Raw genomic sequence first — 17463 nt, forward strand, 5'->3', positions numbered from 1 at the left:
GCGGCAACGTATGCTTCTTAATGGAACTGGCCATTACTGTGCGTGGCTATTTATGCCAATACCGAAACAAAACTATTATTTAGCTGTAGGTCTGTTAAAAAAAACAGACCAAAATGAAGTCAAAATAACTAGATCCAATTCTAAACGTTTTGCGTAATTAAACTGACAGAATAGTTTAAAATAGTTGACCGAGTGAAATAAAGAGGCGTGAAAAAGAAAAAGATGAATTTCGGCCATTTCGTACAGATGTTCTTCGGGATGGTGCAAACTAAAACGGGTAAATATTAAAATATATGATGAAGATAGTTCTGTGATCACCGTAGTTCTTCGCGAGCAAGTGCAAGCACGTAAGAGTTGGCAACAGATAAGCATCTCTTTCGAAGACTATCGATACCTACTTCTTACATGCGTTCAACTGTTCACGACGAAAAATGTATGAAAATAAAAAACTTTGCAGTAAGTCTCATAAATTTATAGGCGAATCCAATTTTCAGATTTGACCAGTTCTATGTGGATGTTGGTGGATTGCAGAAAAGTTTGAAGATCAAATCGTGTCGACCTTTAAGCAAGTGCAGCATCTGACGCAGGAAAAACATTAGCTGCCAATTCCTTCGCAGCCGGATCTTCAATGGCTCCATGATGGCGTGGAGGGATGTGATTATGAACATGAGAGCCCAGAGTTTGGTGCAGAGCAGCCGAACGCTTCGTGTTGGTAATGATGTTCAGTTTTTGCTTCTTGGTCAGTTTAGCGAGAGAAGATTCTTCATCAACTGTTTTTCATTCAACTTCGACAGGTGGTGCATCTGTGGCATATGGAACAGTCAAAGCAAAAGACTTCTTCTTTCAATTCCGCCTCTTCTTTTCAGTTCCAGAAACGACTTCTAAGGGAATGGTTACTCAATAGCCAATGCTATAATGGGAAGTAAATGAACTCCCTCTTAAGCCGGAGTGGCTTCAACAACCTCTGCAGCGAAGGGAACTTCGTCGACAACCTCAGTAGCCAATGGAACTCCCACACAGCCTCAGCGTCGAAGGGAATTTCATCTCCAATCTCAGCATCAACCAAAAATTTCTTGCACTGCGTCTTCAGCCGAAGCGGCTTCAACATCTTCAGCAGCGGAGAGAGCTTTCTCTGCTGTTCGTAGCCTCTTTGGTGGATAGCGGACCTTTTCTGGTCAGCATAGGTCGAAATGTCTGAGCAAGATGGCTTTGCAGAACACGACTGGCACGAAAAATAGATTTGAAAAGAGTAGTTAAATTTACGTTGTTCAAGCGACTAAAGAATTATCCTTTCGGCTGGAGCAATAGCCTCTCCACAGATTTTGATGTTGACTAACGACTAACCATACCTGACAATTACATTTTGGACCTGGCAATGAAACATCTGATAAGGGAGCCACAAATTGTTATTCGCACGGTTTCACCGACGAAGTGTAGCATGCGTATTACAAACCAATTCTGAACAGAGACGGATGGAGTATATATTTCCGGAATGTGTGCGACCAAAGTCAAGAGGAAACATTTTTCCAGGGATCCTTTCAACAAACCTTCGTAGATCCAAATAGCTTTTCACATCCGTAGTATATAGAAGTGATGGTAAAATCCATCAAGTTAACCTCAGCTCTAAAAAAACGGAAGCTTTTCAGAAAATGGGATACAAATTGCATGATAATCCTTATCCCGGATGTGGAGATCAAAACCATTGTGGGCGGATGCTTATTGGCCGGATCAAGAGAGAAACTTTTTCTTTGGCTCACTGAGTTGGCCCTTGTGAAATGGGACCAGACAGTTGCTACTCCGTAATTGAAATTTAGGGGTATCAAAAACCTCTATGTTGCAGATACATCTATTATGCCATTTTTGTCAAGTGGCAACATCAATGCACCAACGGTATTTGTACATTAATTTGAAAAGTTCCAAAAACCCTTACAATTATATTTCAAAACATATTATGGTTGGAGAAGCGTCGGAACTGATTTTTAAAATCTTTGATTTAGCGCATTTTATTAAAAGAGTTCAACAGCACTTCGACGGTTTTGGATAGTGAACTTAAAAAAAAACAAAAAAAAACAAACAAGTTATTGCTCTAAAAACATATCTGAACAGAATGGGCTAATGTTGATTTTGCGTGTAATTTTTTAGACAACTTGGGGTTCCTTAGGCGCTTCATCGTAACGTAGCCGGCAGTTCTACCCATTGAATAAATTAATCCTTGAATTAGAGTTACGTTTCTTCCATCCGTAAGACTAACCTTGCCATCAAATATTCAGGTTATGTTGAATAACAATTCCAAAAAATTGTGCTACAAAAGCAGGTTTGTTTACCCTTTTCCTGGTGATAATCCCTGGGGCAGAAACTAACTGGAAGGATCGTCTGAAAATCGTATCGACAAGGCTCCTCCCAATTGCTCACCTTAACTCTGCTCTTGTTTTCCAGACAGTAGTTAGGCGATCATTGACAGTAGTCAGATACAAACCATGCTGCAATTCAGGGAGCTGATCATAGCCTTAACTTCGGCACTTACTTGGTTTTTACTCGGTGATACTCCAGGTGATCCTGAAGGATACGTCCAAGATGCAACGGTAAGCAATTTTTTTGCACTTGGTAAAATTCCGCATTAAGTTAACGTTGCTGCTCGTTCTGTGTTGATCTTAGCGGGTAATGGAAATTGATCTGGTGAAACAGGTTTTTTTGTACGATTATGCAAAGAACCGGTTACGAGCTGCGATCAAGTTAATTTGCTTACCCTGAACAGCAGCTCATCAAATAGTAGACTGAATAGTGATTCAATTTTACTCTACTCGGATTGTAGGATATTCGAACGGAATATGATTTTATTATCATCGGTGCGGGATCAGCCGGAGCTGTGATCGCCAATCGGTTGTCGGAAACTGCCGATTGGAACATTTTGCTGCTGGAAGCGGGTGGCGACGAAAGTATGTCTGGACAAATCCCACTTTTTGCAGCTGGTATACAATTGACGTCGAGAGATTGGCAATACAAAACAACACCTCAGGCGAATGGTTGCTTCGGAAACGCTAATCAACAGTATTTTCATATAAAAGTAAAACTCATTCGTCTGGAACTCACGCTTCTTTTTTATGGGTTTTATTAAGGTGTCTCTGGCCGCGTGGTAAAATGCTGGGAGGAAGTTCGTCCATCAATTACATGCTGTACGTTCGAGGAAACAAACGCGATTACAATAAATGGAGAGACGACGGAAATACTGGATGGGGATACGATGATGTCCTTCCATATTTCTTGAAATCTGAAGATAATCAAAATCCGTTCCTTGCTGGAACAAAATACCACGGTAAAGGTGGATACTTGACGGTGGGAGAGGTTGGCTTTCGTTCACCTTTAGGTGCTGCATTTATCCAGGGTGGAGTTGAAATGGGATACGAAAATCGCGACTATAACGGTGAATTTCAAACAGGTGAAAACGGAATGAAATAATTTAAAAAATTAAAACTTTAAATAATGAAGGATTCTTGAAATTCAGGTTTCATGTTTTCCCAGGGAACGGTACGTCGTGGAAGTCGTTGTTCCACGTCAAAAGCTTTTTTGCGTCCAGTTCGTAACCGAAAGAATCTTCACGTATCAATGTATTCGCATGTTAAAAAAATTCTAATCAATCCCGACACAAAAGAGGCAACTGGAGTCATGTTTGAGAAACACGGGAAAGTTTATGCTGTCACGGCCACTAAAGAAGTTGTATTATCTGCCGGAAGTGTTGCATCTCCACAAATTCTGATGTTGAGTGGGGTGGGTCCAGCAGCTCATCTGATAGAGAAAGGCATTACGCCCATTTTGGACCAGCCGTATGTTGGTGAAAACTTACACGATCATATTGGCCTCATTGGAATGGTTTTCTTACTTGGTATCGTATCGTTCTCGCCTTTTTAAAGCTTTCACCTGGAAATTATCATGAAACATTTTTTACGTAGATGAACCATATTCCATCGTGTCAGCATCGAGAGTCATGTCACTTCCAGTTCTTCTGAATTATACTTTGTTTGGAGGAACAGCCATGTCACTTTTGGGTGGTGTGGAAGGAATAGCATTCGTCAATTCAAAGTACGCTGACGCTACTGATGATTGGCCCGACATGCAGCTGCATTTTGGATCTGGAAGTGATATTTCTGATGATGGTGCTGCTATTCGCTACGCCCATGGAATCACTGATGAAGTGTGGAACGAATATTACAAGCCAATCGTCAACAAAGACAGTTGGACTATATTCCCATACTTTTTAAGGCCAAAAAGTCGAGGGAATATTCTTCTCAAATCAAACGATCCTTACGACAAACCTCTCATCAATCCAAATTACTTTAGCCATCCAGATGATATTCTAGTGACAATTGAAGCTGTCAAGTTTTCTTTAGCTCTCAGCAAAACAGACGCTTTCCAGAAAGTGGGTACCAAGTTCTACGATAAGCCGTATCCTGGTTGCAAAGATAAACAATTGTGGACGGATGAGTATTGGGAGTGCTGGATCAAAAGTTCCAGTTTTACCTTGGCTCACACAGTTGGCACTTGTAAAATGGGTCCAGACAGTGATCCAACAGCCGTTGTGGATCCGGAATTGAACTTTAGAGGCATCAAAAACCTCCGTGTTGCAGATACATCTATTATGCCTTCCGTGCCCAGTGGAAATACCAACGCTGCAACAGTAATTTGTTTCTTTCACTCCAGTTAGTAAAAAATGTCTAACGATTGGTTTCTTCTAATAGATTATGGTAGGAGAAAAGGCAGCAGACCTCATAAAAAAAACCTGGTTGTAGGGAAAACAATCGTCGATTATTATTAATTTATTACAAACTGAGTTCTTGAATCGCTCCAATACACATGGTAATCTTTCTCGTTAGCAACGAGACTTTCATTATTGCGTACGATGAGCCTGAGGTGATGTCTTTCCGTTATGTTATGATTTTTATGCCAGTGTAACCTGAAGTGCTCTGCTTTTAAACCAGTTTTTAGATATTTGAGAACAATTATTCATCTTTCAGGGCCTTCTATAGAAATGAGATGGGTATGGCCTATGATCAAACAGGATTAACCAGTTTGACAGTTTTTTTCACCGTCTCGTCCATTCCAGCTTGATTAATTTGACCACGAAGATCTGAGGACATAATAATAAGTAAAACGATATACTCTACAGCAGTTTCTGGTTATTTTGACCTTGATTCAAATCCTCAAAATTGTTTGGAAACTTCTCTCACAGGTGAACGCCCTGGACTTGTGTGTAATGTGATGAAACGTTATCTTGTTGGGACTCGCAGTTACAAAGCATAGATAAGTAGTCAACCATTAACTTGTGCGTGAAATGTCGTGCCACACATCAGTTTACATCGTTCTGGCGTTTAATCTCGAATATTGTATTTGATCCCATTGTACAGGCCTTTATTCAATCCAACTGTTTCATTCTTCTTATTCAATCATCGGCAATGTACTCTTCTGGAAAGTTACTGCAAAATCTTCTCCCTTACACGTCAGAACCTCATCCTTTATTATGAAGTAGAAGTGACATACTGACATAATTAATAGTTTTAAAAAATATGTGTATATGTGATACGTCATTTGAGCAACAAAAACCGAGAGGCTATTTTAAACATCGTGAAAGTCGAATCGACTTAGTCTATGTTGAATTTGAATCTTGAATCTGGGACTGGGAGGAGTACTCCTCCTGTCCTCCCGCTTGAATGACCAGATTCAGACACGTCATCGGATAATAGGCAACGTTGCAGTCAGCTGCCAAAGTCTATTTTCCTTTTGCTTTCTCAATTCTTTAAATGTCTCTGACTCGTACGATAATTTATACTGCTGTTTTTGTTAAGGTAGACAGTTTTGACGAGTCATACACTCGTTAAACTCCATTCGGATGAGGCAAAGCAGATGCGAGGGAAATTAGAGTGTGAACGACGTACTACAACAGTCTTGACTTTCAAATTGGTGAGTCTATCATGATAATCTTTGCATTTCGACATTTCACGCGTCTTTTTTTCTTTTATTGGCACTTGTAAGGTTGGCAAAGCTACGCTAGTGGACGTCGATAAACGTCTGAAAAACTTCAAGTTTCTTGGACGGTCGAATCAAATGGAAAGACGACCGACGCCATTTCGTTGGTAAGTCAAGTATTTATTTACTATGCATGGTAATAGATAGTGACTCTGCTGAATAAGTCGAGGGTCTCTAGCCTTTTGAAGATAATTCTGATCAGCTAGAAGCGAAGTTAACGATTGTGTTGCTTTGCAGCCGAACGTGTGGGGCCATTTTTCGTATTTTCATTTTGAAACTTGAATGGCAGCTTTTCTATTGCGGGATTTTAATGTAGCTTTTCGTTTCTTCACGTCATAATGCCATGTATGAACGAAAGTCCACATCTCACATTCTTTCTATGAGTAGTGAACCGTTATCCAATGCCATCTGATAAACAAAGAAATACAATCGAAGTGTAGGTTCACACTGAAAAGATTGTCGACATCGTGCAGACTTCTCGGAGATACTGTATTTTGCAGTTTTTGAGAAAGAAATTTATCTTTCCGAGTGCACGCGTAACCAACTGGTTGAAGTGAGATCATGTTTTGCTTTTTGATTGTGAATTTTGGTTACCTCTATGTGTCCATTGGCACCTCGGTTCTTTCTTTTTCTGTTTAACATTGTTACGTATATGTATAGACCCGAGTAATCTGATTGGCGTCGATCTTTTTAAGGGCGACAATCCACTGCACAGCGAAAGAATTCAATATCAGGAGACGGAATACAAATATGGAACAAAAGTGTGTTTCACTTGAGAAAGCTCTTGTGAGAACAATTTGAAAAACAAAGGAAGAGAATCGTGCAACTATTGCGCCCCGTGATTGACCCCACGCCTTTAGAAATGCCGCATTTCTTTTGTTTTTGAATTTCCATTTCTCTATTTAGCTATGCGGAGAAATTGCGATTGCTCCCGTTGTTGCAAATTCACTTGTTTTACATCTTGTACGTGAGCTTCGATCATCCGACGAACGGTATTCGTATACAGGTCTAATCCAGCAGCCGACTAATTGCCTAGATTAGAAAGTATCGCACGCCTGATGTATTGCAATAACCCGTTCTTCGTTTCAGAGTTTTACTCTTCTTTCCGGCTACGCATTCCCACTCCCCAAGACTTTCTCCGTGCAATTCTTTCTGCTTTATTCGCTACGTAATGGACCGCCATTGGCTAGCATAAACCTATTTGCAGCATCGTAGGATAGGGGGACAAGTTTTTGTTGCTTATTTATAAGCACATGAAAACCAAAACTGGAATAATGTCCGGCGCCATCCACTGAATAGTTAGCATTGCATTCAGAAATTCGACTTTTTTTTTTTTACTTGGTTTGAGATGCATGCATTTGGCGTGTTGGCAAACCATTTGCATTTGATGTCGGAATTGCGTTCCCATTTTTCTGGATTTCCATTTTAGTTTTGGTGCAGAAAACTTTTGCTTCTTACTTTAAGAAATCTTTTATTTTCTTTTAAAAACAAAAATAAAAAAAAAAGGTGTCTGTAGTTTTTGATTACAAGCACTTCGCGTAACGACGAAAAACATTAGAAAAACAAAGAAACACAATGTCATGGGGAAAATCCATTCGACTTTCACTTCTCACATAATTTTTAAATAATCGTTGCCAGTCGCATCTGCTGCATGTTTTCCTGTCTTTTCTTTTTAAGGATGTTTGTATTCGTTGCGAGTGCCAAACAAGTCACGCGTTTTAAAAACAAACAATCCGTCTCCATCTATTCGGCATTTAAGACTTAATCAATCTCTGCGCAGTGCTCAAAATGAACGGCGCATTTCGCAGCGAGTAGAGCCGTTGATTTATCGCGATGTTGTTTTAATATTGAAGTTCGTTGAAACAATCCATTTTACCTAATTGTCAGATGTCACCATGAAACACTTGCGTGATGGAATCCCTGTCGAGATTAGAAAGTCACATCATCACCCTACATTTAAAAAGAAAAAAAAACGGTTAAAACATTTTCTCCCCCCCCCCCCACTTCCGTATAAAAGCTCGAACTAAAAAAAAAAAATATTTTTTTTAGACGGGTGTTTAACTTTCTCTTAAATTCTTCCTGTTTAGGTCAATCTAATAATCGCCATAGGCATTAGAAGACACACACACACGGGCAGTGGGACGAACTGTTATTGAACATAATGACGGTTTAACAAAACGAAAGTTTACATACCGCTCTTATGACTTATGCGACAAACCTTGTTTGTGTGTAGAAAATCATAGTAGCCATATGTAACCTCGAAAAGGAAAAAAAAAAGAAGCCCGGGACTGAAATTTCACTTGCCTAATAAGACGCCATTTGGCAAGGCGTAGGTCACGTAGACCTTCGGCATACTTTTAGAATTTAGCAAGACGTCAGTCGTACTATGTGAAAGCTTTTCTCCGTTATGGAAATTCGTTTTGGGTGGTTGTGCAAATCGGAATTCTGATGAATAATCCTTGATACAGCGGACGGGTCTAAATTCGATGCCATACGCCACCTGTTTGCGTGAATGACAAGTCGAGTCATCGCGATGAATTGGCCTGTCCTCAACTTGCATTTAGTAAATAACACATTTGAAATTTCCTTTTTTTTTCCTCAAAAATTTCGCTTGGATGGGAGGAAAATTACGTAACATTTTATCCCCGCCAGAAATTGATGGGTTTATTGACTTTTCAGATCTTTCCAGTGGATGAAACGTTCACCGCGTCAAATCAAATATTCATCCGCACATCATAAAATGAGTCTATTCTCTTCTTTATTCGCTTCTTCAAATAGGATGGTGCACGCTTTGTTATAGACGCATACGATAAGATCTAGGTGTGCGACTGAACGAACTTTTTCTTCGAGGTCGTCATTTTCTCGTTTATTTTTGAACGCTGCCCGTTATGTTGCGCATGGGCCACGCAAGTTGACCGAACGTATGCAAATGAGCCGATTCCCGCTAGACGGCCTCATCAGCGGGTTACTGGCCAAGACCATTTATCACCAAACATTTACGACGTTCTTCCGTTTGACCTTAAAATAACGTATGCAAAAGATGGGCAACGTAAATATTTTTGAACATCAACGCGGAAAACCTAAAGGCGAACAACAATTTTCTTTTAATGAGGCGGAACCGAAAGAACGATGCAATCAGCCATTGTCCTCTTTTAGCTGCATTTCATTTTTGGGCAAGTAATTTAACGAGAAAATAAAAATATTGATGAAAGTTTAACTGATTTCTACATGATTGCGGATTTACTCGATGTTCGGATTGTATTCAAGGGGAAATTGCATCGATAAAAAAAAAAAACTAAACCGGAAAATGTAGGTTAGTTTTTAATTGATTTCAGCGGGAATCGTTGAAGCAACACATGTGTTTGCAACGATATATGTAATTAATAACTGGTTTCGACTTAAAGTTGTAGCAGATGGGCTGTTTTTCATTTGTTGTGGGTGAGTTTACGCGAGGAAAACTCGAAGGAAATGCGCTGATGGATCGCCGTAAATATGCACCAGCTCTTTTCTATATTCATTTTTTTCTTTTGCCATGTATCAATCAACAAGTTGTTTCGGTTTCCAACCTGCGGAAAAACATCTTTTTGGTTTAAGTTAAAAAGTAGTACGTCCGTCAAGTAACCGGTTACGTTAAAGAGCGGAGGTTAGTCTTTTTTATTCCCATAATCTTTTCGAAAAGTGCAGAAGAAAAAAGAAACGAGAGAAAACCTCTAATTCAGTGGCTTATTTGAATAGCGCAGATTGCAAAAAGAAAGGATGAAATTTATGTTAATCTTTGATATCTTTTTAGTTTGAAAGATCCAAACACTCTACGCTCTTTGTTGATCGTATCGCGTGTGTCATAATCTGACGACTCTTTCTTTCTTTTTTGCCTCGTTCAGTATTTCTTAAACGTGGTAAGCTTTACGTGAAAATATACGGCCCACTCCTCGTTGCGGGAGCAAACAGTGCGTTTCTATCCACTGCACGGGACGGTCCGTCTTTCTCACTACTCTTTGATAGGCGTCTTGTAATTGTGCGGGACCAGACAGGTTGGCAGTCATCGTAATTATTTGCGTGTTTTCACGTTCGCACGGCAGAAGTCGGGGTGGAATTTTAAAAGAGTTTTCGTTTTCAATTAACCGACGAGAGGATGTTGTTGGAATTTACTATGACGATGACTACCCTGCTGGGCAAGTATTTCTTTCTTCGTGACAGCGCGAACAATCCGGAAGGGGTAGTGCGTGACTCTCGGGTAAGTCTATGACATTATTTCCCCTTTTGATTAGAACACTAGGCATCACAAATAAATGACTTTGATAGGGCAAGTTGTTCTCTTGTTATCGTACAAAAACATTTGCATTTTAACTTGAAAAATGCAAGTTGTGCTAGACTAGAATTTATAAAGGTAAAGTTGAATTAAAGAAGAAGAAAAACTAAATTAGTCGTCCAATCAAAAAAATTTGCGGCATACATTCCTTGAAAATCAGTGTAATTTTAAAGCCGAATAAAATTTGAATTAACCTTGTTACATTAGACGACATTGATGTACTAAAATTTGAATACATGAAATAATAACATTGGAATGGAGTGATGTCGTTGCCGTTAGTTTATCTGAGATCGAATCGAGTTACTGCAAATCAACTAACCAAAATTTGTTTTTGTTATCAAAACACGTGATGCTTACCACACGTTTAAAAGCTCGTCCATTTCCCTTTCATTATTCAATAATTAATGAAATGTATCTCAAATCCTTGTTGAATCCCTCTGTCCTTTTAGCTCTTTTAAATCCTTAATCTTTTAGAATAAGAAATTTAAGTGAAACCTTTTATTTATTTATTTATTTATTTTTTTTTTACACTCTCATCTTCATCTTCCTTTTAGAGTTAGCATGTCCTTATCGATCACTAACGAAGAGGGGAAAAAAATACGAGAAAGTTTTGAGAGAGCGAAATCCGAAAATTGGTGGCAAATCCATTTTTGCATTTCTTTCTCATCACCCCCTGAAGAATGACGTAACAACGAGCTAGATGTATCATTACCAACAACCGGTTGAAACAAAGTCGAAATTGGATTTTAACTATTCACAATTTTCCTACCTGCCAAAAACATTTCCTTGGCCGATTCCCCCCGAGCACAGTCGCTCATCGTTTCCTCGTTGTGTCGACTTTTGAAATTGACGCCCAACTCGAAATTCTGCCGTGAATGTTTTAATGCTCAAAATGGAATTCCTTTCGATGTTTCTAGGAAAATAGGTTGCCGAACAGTTTTTTATTGGCAAGAATGCCGACGGGGAATGATCAAATCAATCAATCAAACCTCTATTAAATTCAAATTCATTCAAGTATTTGCATCTACAATGTATGAGAAATAGTTTCTTTTAATCAAAGCAGAACTTGTTAACTTAACGTGCCCAGAGTTGGAAAGCCCGCATTATTTTTCTAAAGTTTGAATAAGCGCATTGTAAGGCGCTAAACTCTCTCAACAAATCGGACGTAAGCTGATTCTATTTGAATTCGTTTGGCATTTTGTGCCACCAACAAATTTCATTTTGCGCGTTTTTACTGTTGAATATTACGGTTCTTCTTTCGCGCCTCTTCCTTTTTGATTTTATTTTTTTTTTATATTATTGACACTTTTTTGGTGTCATAACTCGTAGCTGATTTGCATTTGATACCAAGAATATGGGAGATGGATGTCTATTGTCAAGTGGAGAAGGAAAGTTGGCGGAAGAGAAATCCCGTTAAAACTCTCAATCATTTTGTTCATTCTCATTGGAAAAAATCAATAAAAATGTGTGCAATTAGTTGCATAGGAAACACAAATTGTGAGCGGTTGACGTTCATTTCAGTTCTCTACCGCTGACGGGGAATTCCCTACACCGTAGAAATTTTTGTAACCACAATAGCTTCCCCAACTGGCCTCAATACCTTTGCTGTAATGTTTACGACCCATAGACATCGTGACGTTAAACAGTCGGCGTCAATGGAAAACAGAAACAACGACGCGCAATTTAAAACCAAAAGTTTCACAAAGGGGAAAGCACGTACGCCAAAAATTCCTGAATGAATGACGTTAAACAATAGCAGATGGCCTACTCCGGAGTACATTAGAACGATGAAGATGGTTGATTAAGATTTCATTCCTTTTAAACCCCCTTTCGTTTATTTATGTAGGGACTATGGACTGAATATGACTTCATTATCATCGGCGCTGGATCAGCCGGTGCCGTAGTTGCAAATCGTCTGACCGAAATTGCCGAATGGAACGTTTTGCTCCTGGAAGCCGGCGGGGATGAGTCATTTCTAGGGCAAGTTCCAGCCATGGCTGCCGATCTTCAACTTACCGAACGAGATTGGCAATATCAAACGGAAACGATGGACGGCCAAGCTTGTCTCGGTTTGGAAAACAAGAGGTTTGTTAGCTTTAATTTAGTTTATTTTTTTAAATACAACTTCAAATTTTTGATTTGAATATTCACAGATGCCTTTGGCCAAGAGGGAAAATGATGGGTGGCACGTCGTCGCTCAATTACATGCTGTACGTACGCGGAAACAGACGAGATTACGACCATTGGGCAAGTCTGGGCAACGTAGGCTGGTCTTACGATGAGGTCTTGCCCTATTTCATCAAATCAGAAGACAATCAAAATCCTACCCTGGCCAAAACAAAATATCACGGCACTGGTGGCTACCTGACGGTCAGCGAGTCTCAATATCATTCACCTTTAGGAGATGCATTTATTCAAGGTGGACTTGAAATGGGGTACAAAAATCGAGATGGAAATGGCAAATATCAAACAGGTAGAATTTCATTTCGCCTAAATTTGCATTAAAATGGGATCAGCAAAAGAAATTTCTCTTTTGAAAGGTTTCATGTTCGCCCAGGGGACTATACGTAAAGGTCATCGATGTTCCACGTCGAAAGCGTTTATAAGGCCCATCCGCAAACGGAAGAATCTTCACATTTCCATGAATTCGCACGTCATGAAGATCCTGATTAATCCCGTGACCAAACACGCTTACGGTGTGCAATTCATTAAAAGAGGAAGGATTTACCAGATTCACGCGCGCAAGGAAGTGATCCTCTCGGCGGGCGATACGGCCAGTCCGCACCTTTTGATGTTGAGCGGAATCGGTCCGGCTGATCACTTGCAGGAGAAAGGAATCTATCCGATCCTGGCCAATTTGCCTGTTGGTCAAAATTTGCACGATCACGTCGCCTTGGGTGAAATCATTTTCCTCATTGACCAACCGTATTCGTTGAAAGAGGAACGAGTGAGGAACATACCTACGATCCTCAACTACACCGCCTGGGGAGGAACACCCCTTTCCATGTTGGGAGGTATACATCGTCATAAATGATAATTAACACGAGATCATAACTAATTGATGATTAACACGAAACTTTAGGTGTCGAAGGACTTGCGTGGCTCAATACGAAATACGCGGATCCAACAGACGATTGGCCTGATGTCCAGTTTCACTTTATCGGTTCCTGCGTGACGGCCGACAGAGGACGTTCCGTACGCTATTCGCACGGAGTCTCGGACGCCGTTTGGGAGAAATACTATTCGCCCATCATGGAAAGGGATTGTTGGAGTATTATGCCCGTCACGTTGCGTCCCAAATCTCGAGGTTACATCCGTCTCAATTCGGCTGATCCTTTCGATAAACCCATCATCAATCCAAACTACTATGACGATCCCTACGACGTGAAAGTGACCATCGAAGGCATTAAACTTGCTCTGCAGCTCAGTCAGACATCCGCCTTTAGGAAGATGAATAGCAAATTTTATGCTATGCCATTCCCTGGTTGCGAAGGCTATCGCATGGGCACGGACGCATATTGGGAATGCTGGGTTCGCAGTTATAGGTATTGTTACCATTGAACGTGTACTATATTCATTTAAAGTTAATCAGTTTGAATTCAAATGCAGCGTGACGTTGGCTCATACGGCGGGGACTTGTCAAATGGGACCAGATTCTGATCCGTTGGCAGTTGTCGATCCTTTACTCAGAGTACGAGGTATTAAAAATTTGCGTGTAGCCGACTCGTCTATTATGCCGTTCGTGCCCAGCGGCAACACAAATGCAGCAGCGGTAATAATCAACCCTTATTGAAATCATATTGAATCATCGTCAATTCATTTTGCAAAATGTTTCAATCACAGATAATGATCGGAGAAAAGGCATCGGATCTTATCAAACATACCTGGCTTGCTCAATGACCAGAAGTTCCTGAACATAGTTACTCGACACTATAAGCCATAATCGAACTTTTTTTATTTTTTTTTATTCAACTGATCGTTATGATGCTGTTCTGTTCTGTTGTGTGTGTGTACCAGTTACTGATTAGTTACCTAAATGTTGGGCGGATCGCTGCAATTGTTTATGTTTTTCTTCTCGTTCCTGCCGCAATTTGCGTTTGTTTGTTTTGTTATCCATCTCTTCGCAATGATCGGCAAACATCAATTTCAGCGACGGGATGAAGTAGGGCAAATGATGCAAACGATCGGGACTAATTTGCATGTTGTCGAAAGCCACACCTATCGTGTTGGACGCGAAAGATTTCTCGTTGAAGATTGGAATCTTGGAATACCGCTGACTGAAATGAGTCAGCAAAGTAAATTTGGCCCCCATTGAACGGCCCACCTCAATTGCCTAGAAACATATCGATGAGTACGGACAACGTGTAACACAACGAGATAATATCACCTGAGATGTTGTGCAATGCGTCTTCTTTTGAGCCTCCACTTCCATTCCATCTTCCATGGTACTTTCGTGAATCAGAAGATCCGAATCACGTCCTATATCAATCAAACTGAGGCAGGGCATCGTGTCACCAGAGTACGTCAATTTGAAACCATCGGCGGTTGTCAGCGAGACGCCAAATGCATTGGGGCAGTGTCGGACGTGTGTAGTGACGATTGATTTGAGATTAAGGCCGGTGATGAGCGCAGGGTCGGGTGTTTTGCCTTCAAAAAGGTTAGCGCATGCAACGAGCGTGTAATACTGTCGTATGCGTTCGAAGCTATAATGATACGTCTTCAGCCAAAAGTTGATCTGATGCGGGGCAATGAGCATCAAAGGTCCGGCATCAGATTTCGTCCGTTCGATGGAATGCTGTCGTCCTTGGAGCAAACCAATCAGACCGATATGGTGGTCAGCATGAAGATGAGAAATGTAAACACCAACAAGGTTGGATAAAACTTGAGCTGCTCGTTCGTGTCCAAAGAAACGAACAATTTGTCCATAGGTTCCTTCACCGCAATCCATCAATATGAAACGATCTTTCCTGAAACAATAAAATTGCTTTTAATTTATTCTTCACGATTTTAAATATTTTGATAAAGAGTACGTACTCCAATTCGACTAGAATAGCACTAGTGTTTCTGGTTTTGTTTGGAATGCACGATCCCGTTCCAAGAAAGACCAATTTGGGGTAAGTCTTATTGCTGATGGGGACTGCATCTGCCAGTGTCAATTTCAAAGCATCCAAGCTGAGCTTGAAACCCTCCTGAGAAAGACTTTCATCGACGTACTCTTGAGGCTTCAGAATAGGAACAAGAGATAGGTCAAGCTTCTTCAAAGGTCTCAGATAATACGTTGTCAAAGTTTGGCAGTCTAATTCCGATGCTTCCGAATGTTCAGGCTCTCCATCCACTCGCAAATCAAAAGGCAGATGAGGGAAAATTTCCGAATCGAGGAGATGCAATTGATGTTGGATACGATGGACGGCCAAACTACCAAATCCTCGCCTTTCTTCACCATCTTTGGTAAACCCAAGCATCATGTGACACGCATCTGCGTCAAAACCACCCATCCATTCTTGATATTTCGGATGCCTAGTCAACTAAAAATACGATCTCAAACTATGTATTAAATACCAAGGTGAAGTTGCTACAAGTATTACCTCGATAGGAGTGAAATGGACCACCACCTTGGGGCAATCCAATTCAGTCGCTCCATTACGTCTTTGCAACTTCCTGAGTTGTGGCTCAGATACAAAATTATCCAGGTAGGACTCGTCCGGACATTCGACAACTACGAATACTGGGCCAGGATCATCCGGGCTACGTACGTCAGAGGCTAGAACGGTTTTGCCATTGGGAAGGGTGATATCTTGGCCAGCTTTCAGCTGCCCGTACAGTGGTCCGGGTGGAACCCCAAATTCTACACATTTTTCCGCCATTAGCATACCTTGCTTGGGATGTAGGCGGCATATGTAAGCTAGCGCGGCTTTGCTAGAGGGATTCATGTCACCATTTTTCTCCACACGGGTCCGTTTGGCTGCAGGAACATCCTCTTATGAAAACAATTACGGAAACGATAAGTTTATGATATAATAGGTTATTAATTTGCTACTAAAAAATGTGAAATAAATGCCGCACCAGGGTTTCCCTTTTCACGGCTGTAGTAGTTCGTTACGTCCTCTTCTTCGATGGGAGAATTTGTAGCTGAACGGGGCAACTTTCCAGTCTCATCGGGCATAATGGGGATGTAATTCATCTTCATGACAGCATCCTCAAAGGTAGATTCAGGGTTAGTTGCATCTATGTGATTAACTTGTAAATCCTTCAGGATGATGAATCTAGAAGCAGCAACAAACAAATCACCCTGAAACATAAAACAAGAGTTTATACATCCCACAAATCAGGTGCTACACAATAATTTTAATGTACCAAACCAGGTGCTCCATGGAGTGTAATATTGGGGACACCCACATCTTGAATTGTTAGAGAAATTCCAGGCAGACCTCCCACATTTCCCCAAGATGTATGGGTGAAGAAAATTTGTTCTACTTTTGAAAGTTTAAATCTGTGTTCATGTGCTAGGCGCTGAGAACCTTCCCCACAATTGAAAAGGTAACTGAAAGAGAAATTAGTTGATACAGAATAATTTGTTTTATAAAACAAGGGATTACCAAGACTGGTCGGTGAACATGTACAGCGACTTAGGTGCCCCACGAACACCAGAGCCCAGGACTTGCAATGTTACTGTACCCGGAGGATATTTCACTTTAGTAACTTTCTTTGCTTGTCTTTCTGATTGAAGTCGGGCAACATGACTCTTCTCTAACGGCATGGTGGTGAGCAAATTTAATAGATGCTCGTTTCTCTTTTTCCCGGATAACCTTTGGGTGGAATGAAAACTACGTGCTGTGAAGACTACCACATTTAAAAAAGGGAAACGAAAATTCATTAGATGATCCGAGAAACAGCGGTACTACAATTACAGTAATTCTGCGGGTTGATTCGTTCGCTAAACTTATACACGTGTAGTCATCGGTACTGTTCTACTGCAAGCAGAATCAAAACATGGCCGTGGCAACGGTGGTTAAATATACTTTAATTCAAAGCATGTAATAAAAATAAGAAAGAATCAAAATGCTCAACCTAGTATTCATTATTAAAAAGAAATTATTATTTGAGTTTAGAAATGGTGTTAAATGAATTGTTAAGTT

General features: G+C 40.4%; 3 protein-coding genes across 4 annotated transcripts; 2 read left to right on the forward strand and 1 right to left on the reverse strand.

The window, feature by feature from the left end:
* Window positions 1-1960: 1960 nt before the first annotated feature.
* LOC116932977 (glucose dehydrogenase [FAD, quinone]) lies at window positions 1961-4867 on the forward strand. The gene is made up of 7 exons (XM_045179975.1): window positions 1961-2240; window positions 2315-2582; window positions 2813-3048; window positions 3117-3436; window positions 3503-3880; window positions 3948-4672; window positions 4734-4867. Exons 2-7 carry the CDS (start codon window positions 2478-2480, stop codon window positions 4782-4784), a joined length of 1815 nt encoding a protein of 604 aa, XP_045035910.1. The 5' UTR covers window positions 1961-2240; window positions 2315-2477; the 3' UTR covers window positions 4785-4867.
* A 5073-nt stretch (window positions 4868-9940) lies between these two features.
* On the forward strand, window positions 9941-14384 carry LOC116932975 (glucose dehydrogenase [FAD, quinone]). The gene is made up of 7 exons (XM_032940872.2): window positions 9941-10252; window positions 12174-12412; window positions 12481-12800; window positions 12868-13341; window positions 13410-13872; window positions 13937-14099; window positions 14171-14384. The coding sequence occupies exons 1-7, from the start codon at window positions 10151-10153 to the stop codon at window positions 14225-14227; spliced, it is 1818 nt and encodes a 605-aa protein (XP_032796763.2). The 5' UTR covers window positions 9941-10150; the 3' UTR covers window positions 14228-14384.
* LOC116932968 (ribonuclease Z, mitochondrial) lies at window positions 14266-17346 on the reverse strand. Of its 2 annotated transcripts, XM_045179970.1 has the most exons (8): window positions 17236-17346; window positions 16924-17167; window positions 16682-16868; window positions 16391-16616; window positions 15913-16304; window positions 15362-15852; window positions 14715-15294; window positions 14266-14660 (listed from the first exon to the last, which is right to left on the reverse strand). In XM_045179970.1, the coding sequence occupies exons 2-8, from the start codon at window positions 17082-17084 to the stop codon at window positions 14352-14354; spliced, it is 2346 nt and encodes a 781-aa protein (XP_045035905.1). In that variant the 5' UTR covers window positions 17085-17167; window positions 17236-17346; the 3' UTR covers window positions 14266-14351. The 2 variants fall into 2 exon arrangements, with proteins under 2 accessions (XP_045035905.1, XP_032796757.2); XM_032940866.2 differs by having other exon boundaries at window positions 16924-17310.
* Between the last annotated feature and the right edge of the window lie 117 nt (window positions 17347-17463).

Source organism: Daphnia magna, linkage group LG10 (genome assembly GCF_020631705.1).
Source record: "Daphnia magna isolate NIES linkage group LG10, ASM2063170v1.1, whole genome shotgun sequence".
Lineage (NCBI taxonomy): Eukaryota > Metazoa > Arthropoda > Branchiopoda > Diplostraca > Daphniidae > Daphnia > Daphnia magna.

What these genes read in the sequence shown, in the direction of transcription:
- LOC116932977 (XM_045179975.1), top strand. Translation starts at nt 2,478, where the DNA reads ATGCTGCAATTCAGGGAGCTGATCATAGCCTTAACTTCGGCACTTACT. An exon ending in GATACGTCCAAGATGCAACG is followed by an intron (nt 2,583 to 2,812) that starts GTAAGCAATTTT and finishes CTCGGATTGTAG; the next exon opens with GATATTCGAACGGAATATGA. An exon ending in TAACGGTGAATTTCAAACAG is followed by an intron (nt 3,437 to 3,502) that starts GTGAAAACGGAA and finishes CTTGAAATTCAG; the next exon opens with GTTTCATGTTTTCCCAGGGA.
- LOC116932975 (XM_032940872.2), top strand. Translation starts at nt 10,151, where the DNA reads ATGTTGTTGGAATTTACTATGACGATGACTACCCTGCTGGGCAAGTAT. An exon ending in AAATGGCAAATATCAAACAG is followed by an intron (nt 12,801 to 12,867) that starts GTAGAATTTCAT and finishes CTCTTTTGAAAG; the next exon opens with GTTTCATGTTCGCCCAGGGG. An exon ending in TGCTGGGTTCGCAGTTATAG is followed by an intron (nt 13,873 to 13,936) that starts GTATTGTTACCA and finishes ATTCAAATGCAG; the next exon opens with CGTGACGTTGGCTCATACGG.
- LOC116932968 (XM_032940866.2), bottom strand. Translation starts at nt 17,201, where the DNA reads ATGAATTTTCGTTTCCCTTTTTTAAATGTGGTAGTCTTCACAGCACGT. An exon ending in TCCATGGAGCACCTGGTTTG is followed by an intron (nt 16,617 to 16,681) that starts GTACATTAAAAT and finishes TTTATGTTTCAG; the next exon opens with GGTGATTTGTTTGTTGCTGC. An exon ending in GCTATTCTAGTCGAATTGGA is followed by an intron (nt 15,295 to 15,361) that starts GTACGTACTCTT and finishes TTATTGTTTCAG; the next exon opens with GAAAGATCGTTTCATATTGA.